The 16,421-nt window shown below is 44.5% G+C and overlaps 1 protein-coding gene across 11 annotated transcripts in view; it reads right to left on the bottom strand.

The window, feature by feature from the left end:
• Positions 1–16,421, bottom strand: part of CACNA1C (calcium voltage-gated channel subunit alpha1 C) — a 664,692-nt gene that overhangs the window by 99,356 nt on the left and 548,915 nt on the right. For all 11 annotated transcript variants that reach the window (XM_032593890.1, XM_032593889.1, XM_032593891.1 and 8 more), the window contains exons 14-19: positions 15,775–15,982; positions 14,901–15,021; positions 13,096–13,210; positions 12,173–12,293; positions 11,757–11,826; positions 4,156–4,288 (exon numbers count right to left, since the gene is read on the bottom strand). In XM_032593890.1, the coding sequence (XP_032449781.1) occupies positions 4,156–4,288; positions 11,757–11,826; positions 12,173–12,293; positions 13,096–13,210; positions 14,901–15,021; positions 15,775–15,982 (768 nt within the window). The remainder of the gene's footprint in view (positions 1–4,155; positions 4,289–11,756; positions 11,827–12,172; positions 12,294–13,095; positions 13,211–14,900; positions 15,022–15,774; positions 15,983–16,421) is intronic.

Below are 16,421 nucleotides of genomic sequence, written 5' to 3' on the forward strand. Positions count from 1 at the left end.
CAGAAAGGTCAGAGAAGCAGCTCCTGGGTCGCTGGAGCTCAACTCCTTCTTTCAGCTTATGAAAGGTGCTTGTTAGTTTGGGAGTGGGCTCTTCAACCTGAGGTCTTACTGCTGAGGGTAGTGACAATCACATCCCACCCCCCTCTACACCCTCAGTGTGAGGCACATCTGTATAGAACTTTGCAGCTATAAAGCACTGTCACAGGCAGTAAGCTTTTGACATTTTGGAGGGTTACATCTGAGACCTTCGGGAATCCCAATATTTTCATATACTGCTCTGACATTAACAACTGGCTTTTTTGGGGGGACTTCTTTTTCCCCATCATTAAATCATTTTATAAGATCTCCTTCATATTTTTATATATAGGGAACAACAGATCCCACCCAGAGTCGATGCTGAAAGGCTGGCTAAGCCTACTCTCTGGCTAGGCAATATGCTCCTGTGTAATAGCTCCAAGGCATGCAATTCAATTCCACACTTTCTGGGCACTCATTGGTAGTACCACAAAGGCTAAATCCTTGAATGTCAAGTGTGTCTTATATACTATCTCATCCTGGCAGCTCAGGAAGGGGATATGGGTGTTATTATCTTCATTTTATAGGTAAAAACGCTAAAACCCTGGAAGGAGAGGCTGGCCCAGAAAGACAATTTGCAGAGTGTTGTGTGTGTGGGGGTGCAGTGTTCAGGGCTTGAATCCAGGCTTTCAGACTTCTTCTCACAACATTGTAGTGCTCTGAGAGACCCCACTGCTGCAGAAGCAAAAAATCTTGGAAAGGGCAAACTCTATGAGACAATTCTGGCTTCATTAGAGTTAGAAGGTCTGCATTGATTATCCTTTTCAAACAAATAAGCAAATCCACTGAGCCAGGGTCTGTGTGATAGGTATCCAGGAAGGGCAGAGTTGCCTGAGAATAGATGCTAGTAGTAGCACTGCTATGGGGAAACTGCATTTCAAGCCAGTCTTAAGGTAGGGCACTGAAGCTTGGGACTTTAGGCTAAGCCAACACTCTTAAGAAGCCTCTGGAAGAAAGCTTCCCAATATTAATTTAGGTCCACAAGAATCTGATGAAGTACTGAGGTCACAATCAAAAATCATTATGCACATAAGAGGATGAACTTCTAAGATGAGAAATCAGAAGAAACAACAAATAAATGATTTAGAACGCCCTCCCAAAGACTGTGTATACTGAACATATCAGATAGAGAATGTAACAACTATATTTGAAATATTTAACAGAATAAAGGACTTGATCACAAAGTTGAGGAATCAATAGAAGTATTAGATATAGACAGATGGTTCTAGAAAATCAAGCTGCAAATGGAACTGTTTGAAATGAAAAAAAAAATAAGTCGATATAAAAACTGGTTTAAACAGTAACATAGACAAAGTTAAAGAGAGAATTAAGAAATTGGAAGATATAACTGAGAAAACTACCCTGAATACTAAAAGAGATATAATGAGGTGAAAGATTTATAAGACACATTAAGACGTAGGAGGACAGAATGAGAAGGTTTAACATATGTCTACTTGGAATGCTAGAAGGAAAGAACAGAAAGAGATTATGGCTGCAATTTTGCAAGAATTAGCAATTCTCATTCTAATTTTTAATGTTTTTTTGACAATTAGAGAAAAATATAAATCGGTAACATTCCAAGCAGTATTAATGGCCAGAAATCCATATCTAGACACATGGTAGTATATCTATACAATACCAAAGGCAACATAAGATATTCAAAACAGCTAGAGATAAGGGGAAGATTATCTACAAAGGAATGATAGTAGGAAAAATACAGTGTAATAATACCTTTGATATATTAAAAGACAAATCCTGTCAACCTAACATTGTGTACACAGCAAAACTATCTTTCAAGAACAAGAAATGAAAATAAGAACAAGAGATAAACAGGTCAAATGAGTTTACATAAAGAAACACTAGGGGCTTTGGGTCAATACTACCCAAAGCTATCTACACATTCAATACAATCCCAATCAAAATTGCACCAGCATTCTTCCCAAAGCTAGAACAAGCAATCCTAAAATTTGTATGGAACCACAAAAGACCTCGAATAGCCAAAGTAATATTGAAGAAGACCAAAGTGGGAGGCATCACAATCCCAGACATTAGCCTCTACTACAAAGCTGTAATCATCAAGACAGCATGGTATTGGCACAAAAACAGACACATAGACCAATGGAATAGAATAGAGAACCCAGAACTGGACCTACAAATACATGCCCAACTAATCTTTGACAAAGCAGGAAAGAGTATCCAATGGAATAAAGACAGTCTCTTTAGCAAATGGTGCTGGAAGAACTAGACAGCAACATGTAGAAGAATGAAACTGGACCACTTTCTTACACCATACACAAAAACAAACTCAAAATGGGTGAAAGACCTAAATGTGAGACAGGAAACCATCAAAACCCTAGAAGAGAAAACAGGCAACAACCTCTTTGACCTCAGCTGCAGCAACTTCTTACTCAACCTGTCTCCAAAGGCAAGAGAAATAAAAGCAAAAATTAACTATTGGGACCCCCTCAAGATAAAAAGCTTCTGCATTGCAAAGGAAACAATAAAACTAAAAGGCAACCAATGGAATGGGAAAAGATATCTGCAAATGACATATTGGACAAAGGGCTAGTATACAAAACCTATAAAAACTCACCAAACTCCACACCTGAAAAACAAATAATCCAGTGAAGAAATGGCAGAAAACATGAATAGACACTTCTCTAAAGAAGACATCCAGATGGCCAACAGGCACATGAAAAGATGTTCAACGTCGCTCCTCATCAGGGAAATACAAACCAAAACCACACTCAGATACCACCTCATGCCAGTCAGAGTGGCTAAAATGAACAAATCAGGAGACTATAGATGCTGGCAAGGATGTGGAGAAACAGGAACCCTCTTGCATTGTTGGTGGGAATGCAAACTGGTGCAGCCACTCTGGAAAACAGTGTGGAGGTTCCTCAAAAAATTAAAAATAGATCTATCCTATGACCCAGCAATAGCACTGCTAGGAATTTACCCAAGGGATACAGGAGTGCTGATGCATAGGGGCACTGTACCCCAATGTTTATAGCAGCACTTTCAACAATCGCCAAATTATGGAAAGAGCCTAAATGTCCATCAACCGATGAATGGATAAAGAAATTGTGGTTTATATACACAATGGAATACTATGTGGCAATGAGAAAGAATGAAATATGGCCTTTTGTAGCAACATGGATGGAACTGGAGAGTGTTATGTTAAGTGAAATAAGTCATACAGAAAAAGACAGATACCATATGTTTTCACTCTTATGTGGATCCTAGAAACTTAACAGAAGACCATGGAGAAGGGGAAGGAAAAAAAAAGTTACAGAGGGAGGAAGCCAAATCATAAGAGACTCTTAAAAAACTGAGAACAAACTGAGGGTTGATGAGGGGTGGGAGGGAGGGGATGGTGGGTGATGGGTATTGAGGAGGGCACCTGCTGGGGTGAGCACTGGGTGTTGTATGGAAACCAATTTGACAATAAATTTCATAGTAAAAAAAATAAATAAAAACATAAACAAAAACAACAATGACAAAAAGAAACACTAGGGGCTTCTAAAGAATGTGCTTTAGGAAGAAAATGATTACAGAAGGGTGGACTGAGATACATGAAAAAATGGTGAATGAGTAAAATGGGAAGTTGTATGAAAATCCAAGTATACATTGGTCTATATAATAATAATGAAAATGATAATAATGTCTAACTTGTGAAGTTAAAAATAAAGGACAGGACTAAAATACTAATTAATAACATGTAAGGTAGGAGGGCTGAGAGAAGTTAAAACAGTATAAGCTCTTTCTATTTTGCAGGAGGAGGTGTAGGATACTGCTTAACTTCAGATTTTAAGTTAAATAGACTTAGTAAATTACCAAGGGTAATCACCAAAAGTGTAGAAATAGAGTTTACATGTGTCAAAAAATGGAGGGAAAAACAGACCCAAGTCTTCTGATTTGGAATATAGGATACTTTTCCCTAAATCAGTGCCTGTTTGCACAAGTTGTGGGGGGTTGGGAGAGTCCCAGGCTCCACTCAGAGGCTGGAGGATGTTAGCATCTGTTGTGCTTGTAGCATGGAGAGAGTAGAGTCCCACCTTCCCCACCATTCTTGCATACCTGTTGTTGGGGCTGAAGATGAAAAATGCACTGGCTTCTGGCATGGGCACTGCCTTTTCCTTAAGGTGCAGCTCAGAGAGTGGTCGTGGGCGGGGGCCCACAGGCATCTCAGGCTCCTCTTCATCGTCTTCTCCTGTAAGAAAAAAAGCACCATTCTAAATAACTCCACTACTCCCACTAGGTTTTTACCACTATGCTGCCTACTTCCAGATAGCTTCCTACCAACCAGAATCAAGACATCATTTGCATCTCTGAAAATGAAGGGTATCAACAAAGACATTCAGCTCTCTCCCTGTGAGCGCTGCTAGAATCTTTGTTAGAGAGACTTTTCTGGCAGCACATGACAAAGGGGGTTGTAAGTAAGGTGGCTAGTTCATGTCAAGGACTGTCCTGGTTTTTAAACTGAAATTCCCACATCCCAAGAGACTCCTCAGTCCCATGCAGATTGGGATGGTTGGTCATTCTAGTTGTAAGGCACTAGGAAAAGTGATCGGGGAAGACTGGGGCATTGCCAGGTGTACCTGTCCATCTAGGCTGCAGGTAGGGTAATGGGTATGGCTTAGGTGACTTGCAATCAATTCCATCCTTGGAGTTTAAAATCAACACTCCCATTCCTGAAAAATACCAAAAACTCATGTGCTGTAGGGATAATAGGACAGTGATGTTGGCCACAACAGGCACTTCATTCAAAAGACTAGACATTAACACTAGTTTGAGAAGCCCCTTTGTTATCCTGGGCAGGCGCCACATTTACTGTGGACCAAAAGCAAAATCCTTTGCTTACACGGCCACTGCCCATGGAAGGAAACTACTATATATCTTTTTCTGGTCAAATGCATTTAAAAATGTTTAGAGAGGGAATGGGAGTAACAACAACATGGGTTCTCTGGCCATGTCCAGATCCAAATCTTGGGTCTGTTTCTTTCTGGCATTTAGTCTTTCTGGTCTCAGTTTTCCCATCTGCAAATGGGATAATAGTACATACATACCTCAGAGTGGCGCCTGGCACACAGCAAGTGCTATATAAATGTTAGCTGTTGTTACTATCTCTACCCACAGAGAAGACTCTTAGCCTGTAAGTAGTGCTTAGCATCTTTCTCAGTCTGATCTCTGCCTGCTGTTATTCCCTAACAAATTTTCCACTCACATCAAACTGTTTTCTGAAGGTTTGTAGTAGTGGCCTGAATAACGTCCCCCCAAAAGTCATGCCTACCTGGAACCTCAGAACATGACTTTACTTTGGAAACAGTAACTTTGCAGATGTATAGTCATGATGAAGTTATACTGGAGTGGGGTGGGCCCTAAATCCAAGGACTATTATTCTTATAAGGAGACACAGACACACACACACACACGCATGAAGACAGAGGCAGAAACCAGAGAGATGAGGCTGGAAGCCAAGGAGCACCAAGGATTGCTGGCCACTGGCAGAGATGGGGACAAGGCGAGAAAGGGATTCTTTCCAGAGCCTTTAGAGAGAGGATGGTCCTGCCAATACCTGCTTTCAGACTTATAGGCTCCAGAACTGTGAGAGAATAAATATTTGCTGGTTTAAGCCACCAAGTTCAAGGTAATTTGTTATGACAGCCCCAGGAAATGAATACACTTGCCATGTGCTTTCTCCTTTCCTCATGCTGTCTCCTTATTTGAAATGCTCTCATCTCCCGGTGTAGAGCCAGAAGGACTCTCAGGTAAGACAGCATCATTCACTTGGCTCTCCCGAATACCTGGGCTCTTGAGAATGACCTTCATGTGATTCTAGCAGCCCTGTCATTCTCCTGCATTCGCTTGGCACTTGGGACCAAATACCTTGAATGCCTGACTTTACATGTATCTGTTCCATCTCTTCATGTGCTGAAAACCCTGGAGAGAGACACTCTGCTCAGCGCATAGTAGCCCTTGTTTTTTGATGATTACACTTTCACATCAACATCTGCTTTATAAAGAAAGGGACTTTACAAAAGAAGAGGGTCAGGTGGAGACTAAGCTGGTTGGAAAGATAGTTACAGGACGTTTATCTTAGGGACCAGCCATGTCTCTGCATGCTCTCTCTTCTTCTGGTTAAAATGAAGCTAGGTTGTGCCAAGAAAAAAAAATGCCTGGCACAGATAGTGGTTCTTTTTTTATTTTTTAAATATAATTTATTGTCAAACTGGTTTCCATACAACACCCATTGCTTATCCCAACAAGTGCCCTCCTCAATGCCCATCAACCACAGAAAGTGTTTTTTTATCAAGCAAGAAGCATTTAGGGGCCCAAGGCTTTTTGGGGGGACCAGCAGAATATAGGAATAAATCAAATTTTTATCCCCCTGGCATAATTAGAGCTGACCAGCAAAGCAATTAATATTTTTAGGAGAAGAGAGGCACGAGGTGAACAGGCCAGTGGTTGAAGCTTTCTAACCAAACCTTGGTAAGTAAAAGAAAGGCAGAGTCTTCTTGTAAAGCAAAATAAGTAAAACAGGAGTTGGCCTGAATCACAATATTTATAAATGGAATTTAATTGAGAAGGATCTTAAATTCCTGCCCAGCTGTTTGTATTCTTTTCAGTTTTGCTCTAAATGACCCAACACTTTCTTATTCATGATAATTTGGTAACAGGTAATTTAATGCTTATTTTAATCATGTGTGTTTATAGAAAAACATATTTACTAGCTTTGTGTTTTTCCAAGTTCCTGGTGAAGAATTTTGCATGCTCTTTCATCTGCAATAGCTTGCCTCATGGTTTGTGAAGCTCTACCCTGATTTCCATTCCTGGGGAGAAGCAAGTCAGTTGGTCCATTCAGACACACATGAGCTGAATTCCAGGCATAGTGTTTAAGAGGAAACTACTTCTGAAGGACAAACACAAATCTTCAAAGGGAAAGAAATCTGACAGATGTGATGCTTTGCATGTATTAAATGTAAGAAGAGAGGTTGGCAGGGGAGGAAAAGTCAAGTAAAGTTCATTTTTGGGGTTGGCAACTGAGTCGCCTAGACTTCCACTCCCAGATGCCAGGGGACCCTGTGGGATCTTCAGTTTTCCCATCCCCATTCTTGGGGTTTGGAGAAGTGTGGCCAGTAAGGTGTTGCCACACTTCAGGGTTGCTGCTGCTTTCCAGATGGCTGGGTCCAGTGCTCAAAAGTAAAACCACTGCGGGGCTGGATGCCCCACTCTTGGTCCTTGGTGATCCATGTCCCCTACCCATTTGACACTCGTTTTCACTTCTGTGATTTTGCTCATGGCCGATTCAAATAAAAATAATTACTTCTAACACCTACTGCCTACAGTGTACTGAACACAAAGCTGTGGTTCTTGCCCTCGAGGAACTTACAGTTTTTAGTGCAGCCCCAGAGTTCATTGGCGTGATTGGCACCTTGAGGTGAGCTTTGTGGGTGGAATACTGAGACATAAGGCTGAGGATGCCCCTGTTGCTGCACTGGGCATCTTCTCTGCTGGCTCAGTTTAAAACCTCATCTCCCTCCACTGCTCACTCTCTCCCCCTGACTTCTAGGCCACTAGCAAGTCCTGCAAAATGCAGTGCCAGTCCTGCCACTTCTCTGTCTGCAGCACCACCACCCTGGGCTGAGCAGCCACTGCCTCTCACCAGAACCACTGCTAACATCCTCACTGCCTCCAGTCCTCATCCTGACCATCTACTGCCCTGTCTTTATGCGGCACAGTCTTCCAAAGGTAATTCCAACACTAGATCATGTCTTCCTCTGCTTGAGAATCTCGGGTGATTCTCCATTGCATCAGCTCAGATCCAAACCTCTCAGGAGGCCTTTGAAGCCTTGTCCCACCTTCCCCTGCCTAGTCCCTGTCCCACCCACTATCTTTCCCCTTCATTCTCTCTGCTCCATGCACACTGGCCTCTTTGGATTCCTCCACAGACAGGTACATTCTGCCCAAGAGATTCTGCAATTGCTAGCCCTCCACCTAGAAAGCTCTTTCCTCTCATTTCCATACATCTAATTCCTGTGACTTATTCAGGTTTCAGCCCTAATGCCTTTGCTGACTACACAGCCAAAGCAGCCCGTGCCAGTGAGTAACTTGTAACACACCTCTTGGTTTCATTACTTCTTTGCTGCTTACTGCCACCTGATGTTGCCTTTCAGTTGGCCCCCTTTCTTGCTCATTGTCTGTCTCCCCACTGAAACGTAAGCTCCAGGAGAGCAGCAGCCTTCTCTGTCTTGCCCACAGGTGTATCCCTGGTGCCTGCCACAGTGCCTGGTACATGTAAGTGAATGACTATCTCTATGGTTTCTTCCAGCTCCCCGTCTATGACAGTAGTATGTTCTGAAACAACTTATTTCCTCTCCAACTCCCCAGACACAAAGCCCAGCCCAGTCCACCTTTCTCTGTGAAGGCTGGCTGTCTCTCCCCCACCACACCTCACTGCCCTGCTTCTGCTAGAACCCCTTGCATCAGTTTGAGTCTCCCCACAGCACCTGGTGCTGTCCTATGCCTTCTCTGATATCATTCATGTTTCCTTTTCAAGTGTCTCTTAATTTTAAGTCCTTGATGACTCTTAACATCTGTATGTTCACTCAAATAAAGTGAAATAAGAGAAAGACATACAGAGAAAGACAGATACCATATGTTTTCACTCTTATGTGGATCCTGAGAAACTTAACAGAAGTCCATGGGGGAGGGGAAGAAAAAAAAAGAGGTTAGAGAGGGAGAGAGCCAAAGCATAAGAGACTCTTAAAAACTGAGAACAAACTGAGGGTTGATGGGGGGTGGAAGGGAGGGGAGGGTGGGTGATGGGTATTGAGGAGGGCACATTTTGGGATGAGCACTGGGTGTTGTATGGAAACCAATCTGACAATAAATTTCATATTAAAAAAAAAGAGTTGGTTAAGTAAAAGCACAACTTGGCACATTTCCTGGGTGAGTAGAGATTTCTAAAATCTAGTGTATACTAAGCAGGGAGGCTTAAACCAACTGTTGAGTTTTGGGGCTTAAACAGGGAGGGAAGGACTGATGCTCCACTGCTGGCCAGTTAGCACTTTGTGTGAATCAGAAGCAGGCCCCACTCTGCTGGGTGTTCACATAAGGACAGAGGCCCCTGCTAGGGGAGTGTAGGCTGGAGCTCAGCCCCCCTCAGCTGCTTCAGCACAAATGCTTGGGTGCAGCCTGGACAAGCATGCACAGCATCCTGGGGATGGGGTATAGGCACAGGTGTACCCCAGTGAGAAGTGGGGCAGGAGGAGGGTGTGAGAATATTCTTTGGCCCTGCCCCTTCTCTCTCTGGGAGTCTGGCTGCAAGTGGGGCAGGTGCAGTGTTCACCACTGCTGCCTCCCAAAGGGTATCTTTGTGAAGCAGACACAGCAGAGGCAGATCAGGTTCTTTGCCTTTTACGGTTCAGAGGAGAGAAGAGCCTGTGGAATGAAAGATTGACAAGAACAAAGACAGCAGGCCAAGTGACCTGGGGAGGAGTCTTTGGGGACTTCTGTTGCACCTGGGATTAGGGTCCAAGAGGTGACCTGCAGAGACAGGGGAAGGAGGAGCTGGGAAGCAGAAGCTGGTTCCTTGGAGTGAGGGGGAACATGTGGAGCCACCAGTTGTAAGAGCACACCACTCTTGGGCAAGAAAATGGAAATTAGGGATGGAGAACAAACAAGGGGGCCACAGGGGCTGATCTTCACAGCCTGAGAGTGGCAGTGGCTGAGGCAGGACAGCCTCCACTGTCTACAGACCAACACAGCTGTATGAGATGCCTGTGAGAAACCTGGGAAGGTCTGGGTCTGGAGCAGGCTAGAGAACAGTGGCCACATGACTAGTGAAAGGACACTCTATAAAACCTAAAGAATCGTGAGGAATTAGCAGAGTGTGGGAATAGCTTTTCAGTTTAAAAGCAAAACCATTCCAGGAATCCTCAAAGCTGGGTCAACAGAGAGACATTTCAATGGTGGCCAATAAGGTGACAATGTTTTCATTAATCTTTTTTCCACTGGCCTTTTTCTCTTTGATGTCATAGAGCATCAAAGAAGAGAAAAGCCATGAGTATATTTAGATGGATGAAACTGGAGATTATTGGCATATGTGTGGCTGCCCCCTGCCCGGTAGAAGGAGCAGGCCTGGGCCTGCCTGCAGCTGGGTGCATTGTGAAAGGACCCTCAAGCCCACTCTCTGCCCCTGTATGCTGTGTGCAGGGGGACCTGGGCCAGCTCTGCCCAGGACTCAGAGGGATTTCTTTTATCACTGTTTTTCTTTTTAAACTTTAAAAATATACACACAAGTAGAGAGACTTGTGTGGCAAACCTCCACACCCAGCTTCACCAGGAGTTGCTGGAGTATTTTAAGGGAGCTTCTAAACATTCTAGACTCCAGACATACACACTTCAATACGTATAAGCTAGAACTACGACAACATCACTACAGTAACAAAATGAACAAAAACTACTTTAAATCCTTAGTTTCCAGTCCATATTCAATTTCCCTCCAATTATCTAAAAAATGTCATTTAAGAGTTAATTTGTTGATTCAGGACTAAGACAGGATTCCCCATTGCATTTGGTCAACATGTCTAGTCTGTCTTTGAAATTCTGTAAGAATTCCCACCCAGAGAGCTTTCAGACTTCGGAAGGTTTAGTGCCCAGCATATGGAAACACCCTTCTTGTTCTTCCTTCTGTCCAATCCCCAGGAAATCGAATCCTCCTTCCCTTGAGGCAGGATGTGAGTGAGGGTGGAATGACCACAGAAAACCTGCTTCCTAAGGAAAATGGAAGATGGCCACCAGCGTCTTTGCAGACAAGCCAGCAGAGAACTGGTGGGGAGAAGGCCAAAAGGAAAACCTAGCTTTGCTCATAAATGTAGAAGGTTTTTAGCCACTTAATGTGGTTACCAACCCAGATGTAGCTTAACCTGCACAGAGAAGGAAATGTCAGTAAAACAACAGTCCCTCGATTGTGTGCAGTTGACTGCAAGTTTGAAGCTGGTAATAATAGCTGCACTTCTAGGTAAAAGGAAGGTGAACAGAGGGTTTGTACAGGATGTAGAGTTTCATGAAGCAGACAAGGGAATTCTGGAGGGAGGTCTAAGGACCTCTGACATTAAGCCCTCTCAAAGGAGACTGCCTGCCAATCTATGTATCAGAAGATGAGAAGGCTGAGTTGGTAAGAGCTCTTATTGTAATAAATGAAAGCATTTGACAAAGCAACAAGTGGGACATCTGTGGTGGCAGCTGTCCTTGTACTCAGCACTGCCTCCTGAGTAAGGACAAGGCAGAGTCGGGATTTACTATTAAGTGAGCGTAACACTGCAACATATGTTATATTAATAAATTATATAAGTTAATGATTTTACAGCATAGGATATAATAAAACCTTAAATGTATATAGAATCCCCCTTCCAAAAGTCATAGAATCAGCACTGCTCAAACACAATTTGTTTAATGTTATATTGTTATTACGAGGAAGCCAGGAGCAAAGTTCTCCTCTGGATGATGATTGGTAATGCCTAACTACAGAGACAAAAGGCATTTATCAGTGCAAGGTGCTTGTAGAGGGAAACTGGAGCCATTGATCCTAATACATAGGTAGTTCCATGTGGCTTTAGAACTTGGCTCTCTACCCCCAACCTCCCAACCTCAGAGTTAGGCAGTGGGAATGGTACCTGTATTTTCTGGGTTGGGGTAGGGACTCTTATCTTCATTTTCATTGGGCTGGAGGTCATCCATGTTGATCTAGGCAGCCAAAGGAGAGAAGGAGGAAGAATCCAGTTAGAGACATTCCATTGTTTGAGAGGCTTACAGCCTTGAAATTGTATCACGGTTAGTGGTTGAGCTGTTGACTCAAAAGTATATCCTTATTATCTTGTATATATCCTTCAAGACATCGACAGAAGGCTGGAATTCAACCAGTCTGCCTTCTCTTCACATTCCTAGTGTTTCTGGTCCATCTTCATGGGCTTTGTTCCACTGAGTCTCTTTTCTTCCTTCCTCCCTCATTTGCATGGGTGGTCTGGGAAGGCTTTGCCCTCCTTCCCCCAGCAATGGCCCTCTCAGCTCCTGGAATAAGATGGCTTCTTACCTTGGTGGTGGGTGGGGACTCTCCATCAGCTGTAATGGATTTCAGCTCAATTTTCTCCTCCTTGGTTTCCTCCACAGCTGGCTTTTCCATTATCTCTTGCTTCTTCTCTGGGCTGGCAGTCCTGGCCGGTCAGCAGGTAGAAAAATTAAAGGGATGTTTACTGAATGACAGGACACATGAAAAAATCAACTACCCTGTGGTCTTCTGGGGACTAGTGGGAGCAGATTCCCTGGGCCTATGTCCATCATCCTTTACCCAGGGCACATGGCATGTGTCACTCAATCACAGATGCTGTTGGGCTGGGCCCTCCATCCAGGCACCAGGCCACACTTTGCTCTGTCTTGTACTTAGTTGGACTATTTCAGCTTCTCAGTTGCTCTAGTCTATGTCTGAATCAGAGAAAGATTCTGGATCTGATTCAGGATTGGTTCCTAGAAAACTCTGCTTGGTATCCAGCAGATGTGTGGCGTATGACAGTCCCATCTAGACAATGACAGAAGACAATGCAGGGCCTTATCTTGTTTTCTTAACGCTGGCAATGATTTATAAAACAGCGAAAAGTTATCACTCAGCTAGAATTGCATTTCCCCTCTAAGCGGCTGCCTTCCTCCTCTACCCATCCTTCATTCCCACCACCTATCATGACCTTCCTTCTCAAAAGAGAATCCCCCAACTTCTTAGACAGGTGGGAAATAGAATACCTTCACAAATACTATAATTCACAATGTTCCCCACTTTAGGGCAATACCTAATAAATAGTAGAGAAAGTTGTGTGAAGCTTACTGTGAAGCCTCAAACCCAGTGCCCTCTAGGAGGGATGGCTGACAGAGGCCAGCACCAAAGCCTCTCTTTATCACTAATGGGAATGGCATTCCAGAACTGGGACCCTGGGGCTTTGGGTCTAGGTAAGCTTAGAGGATTACCTGGCCAGCTTCTTTCTCTCCTTCTCTTCTTCCTCCTCCTTTTGGGCAGATGTGAGGCTCTCAGCATCAGCCAGGTTGTCCACAGCAATCGCCAAGAACACATTCAGTAGGATATCTGTTTGTGTCCATTCTTAAAGAAAATGACCCTTGGCCTTGGGGTATTTGGTGGGCACAGGGGGCAGGGAGGGTGCAAGACATGCAGGGGTAGACTTCCTCATAGAGTGAGCTCAGTGGTGACTCACTGTGAGGAGTTCAGAGCCCAGTAGTGTCCCTCCTCCACACCTCTCCCTCCCCATTACCCTACTAGCTACTAGGAGTTTTCTAAGGGGTCAAGAGCAGGATAGCTTGCAGGGTGGAGTGGGCAGGGAGTGAGGCAGCAAGCCTGCCTTCCTCTTTAATTGCTGGGTTTCATTATTGGTTTCCCTACTGAGATGACTGGCTGTAACTGACATTATAAACAGCATTGTTTCTAGCAGAATGCAGAATGCTCTTAAGAGTGGTTCATTAAAACTGGGCACTGAGGAGGCGGCCTGATATCTCTGCCAACTCTTAATCTGAGCCTGCACATACAAAGACCCTTGCAGTGTCCAGCTGGAGCTGGCTGAATCTTGGAAACTCCTAAATGAAGTAGTCATTTGCCCTTTCCTTCTTGCCCTCATCCCTAACCTTGAACAGAAACACTGTGGGTCAGAGGATTGCAGAATCAAAGAAAGTATAGATGAAAGGGGTCTTAATATTGTTAAGTCTAACCTCCACCCCCAGGCACCCAGATAATCACACAATTTCACATATAGGAAAGCCACAACCCACAGAGGTGAAGGGCTTGACCAAGGATCTTACTGTGCACCTGCCCTTGGTCCCCTGGCGCTGTGGCAGGTGGGGGAGGGGCTTTGCATAAATTATCTCATTAAACTTCATCATGATCCCTTAAGTAGTAGGCAGTAATGTTTCATCACCCCATTTTACAGACACTGAGGTAGAGAACCTTTAGTTTGCTGGAGATCACCCAGTTGGGAAAAGGTGAAGCCTGTCTGTCAGCATCAATGTTCATGCCTTGGGCACTACATTAAACTATGATTTAAACCCGAATCTTGGGCCAGAGCTGCTTCTACTTTACCATCTGCCTCTGCACACAACCCTCTTGGGGTTTTGACCAGCAGGAGAGAATACCGCCTGCAGCTTGAGTCCCTGGAAGGCTGCCCATGGCCTGGATCAGCAAGGACCTGTCAGGTCTGCTTGGTGAAGCCTGTCCAGCTTTGCCTGTGACTAAAGTCCTGGAGAGTGGCTTCAGAGGGAGGGATACTGAGCAGAAAATAGGGAGGAGAGATGAAGGTCATTTCAAGAATGATGGCTCAGTCCCCCTTAACTGCATTTCCTACCTCCAGCAGCAATAGCCCAAGGCATTGGAGCCCAACTCCAAGTGTGTTCACATTGGAATCTATGTGAGTAGCTGTACATGCACAACACCAGGGGGCGTTGTTCACCTAGACTACAATGAGATCGTGCCTCCTGGAGTCAGGCAACACTGCAGCCCAAACTGGTTCAGGAATATGAACTTACATCCCCGCCTATGCCAAAGAGCCAGGCTTTCACCAAGACCTGCCTCCACAGTTAAGGTGGTTCTGGGACAGGAAACGTTTTCTTCCCAGAGCACACCTTTCCCCTGCTTGCCTGGGGGCCCTGTGGATGGGCAACCACAGTTTTCAACCCCAAGTCAGGGCCTGCTGGGCACACGTATTTGGCATCGTGCTGCAGGCTGAGGGAGGGTGAGGCGGCAGGGGCGGGGAGGCAGGAGCAAAGGATACAGTTTCCACAGATGAAGAGGATGATGAAGTAAATACAGACTAACATCCCTGGAAAAGAGGGGCCGCCATAAGCCATGATCCCATCATACATCACCGAATTCCAGTCCTCCCCGGTCAGGATCTGAATGACACATTCCCACCAATAAGGGACACAGCGTTAGACCAACAGCAAACCCCAAAACTCCCCTGCCCTGCCCCACTATGTTAACAAAAATGTCTAAAATCTCTTTTCCACCTCTTTCCCTCCTCTTGGCCCCCAGTTTTCCTCCCAGGGGCTCTGAACTACTGACCTGGGCAAGTTTGACCCTATACTTAGACAAAGTGCACTGGCATGATATTATTTGAGAAGTGACTGAAAGGCGTTCCTGGTCAAAGCATCTCTTTCTACTCACATGCAGTGCACAAGATGGCTGCCATCAGCCATTCCTCAGGGCCCTTTTGCAAATGTGAATGTATTCATTGAAAGAGTAACAAGGGGCAAGAATGGTGGGTAGGAAAGACGGAGCCCCATCACCCTCTCCTCTCCCAATTAAGGCAGTCTGCTTTCCTTTGTTTATACTTTGGGCTTTCCTGCAGAATTTATCTGAAGTTTCTGTGGTTAAGCAAGAGTTTTTAAACTACTCATTTAGATTTTTTTACCCCAGTGGTTCATACAACAGTGGAATTCCATGGGGGACTGAGGGTAGGGGGAACTACAAGAACTCAGGACTCAACTGGGCATGGTCCCTCCATGACTGATCTAGGCTGGCTTTGGCTGCCCAGTGTAAGGGTGAAGCTTTCCACCACCTTTTCAAGACTCCATCTTCCCACCCAAACTCAACCCTGCCACTCAACCACCCTCCCGCTCATAATCCCAGCAGAGAAGAGTCCATACCTGAAACACGGTGAGGAGGGACTGAGGAAAGTTATCAAATGTGCTCCTCCGAGTCTGCATCTCATCAAAGTTGAACTTTCCTCCAAAGAGCTGCATCCCCAGGAGGGAGAAGATGATGATGAAGAGGAAGAGGAGTAGCAGCAGGGAGGCAATGGAGCGCACAGAATTCAGCAAGGATGCCACCAGGTTGCTTAAGGAGTTCCAGTACCTGAGGACCAGCATGAGGGAGATTAGCATCCTTTTTCTATGCTTTCCTTAACATCACTCCTCATTCACGCATCCACTAGAAATTTTAAGATAAATTATAACTCCTTTTGCCCCTTCATTCCTATAGTGGTGGTGGTGTGAACTGGGCTGGTAAGCTCACAGTTAGAGTGTGGAGCTAGTTAATTCAATGTTCCAGGATCAGTAATGTGTAATGGCAAATAGAGGGAACTAAGAAGTGAGAAGCCTGAGTTCCAGTCTAACTCCACAAGTTGCTACCTGCTAGTTGCAGTTGGGCAAGTCACATAACTTCCCTTCTATTTACCTCATCATCCAAGAAAATAGAGACAACAGTAGCAATTGGGAATATTACATGAGGAAAGAAAAGCAGCTCTCCAAACAACAAAATAAAGACTAAACAAGTGGGACTACATCAAACTAAA

This window comes from Lynx canadensis, chromosome B4 (genome assembly GCF_007474595.2).
Source record: "Lynx canadensis isolate LIC74 chromosome B4, mLynCan4.pri.v2, whole genome shotgun sequence".
Lineage (NCBI taxonomy): Eukaryota > Metazoa > Chordata > Mammalia > Carnivora > Felidae > Lynx > Lynx canadensis.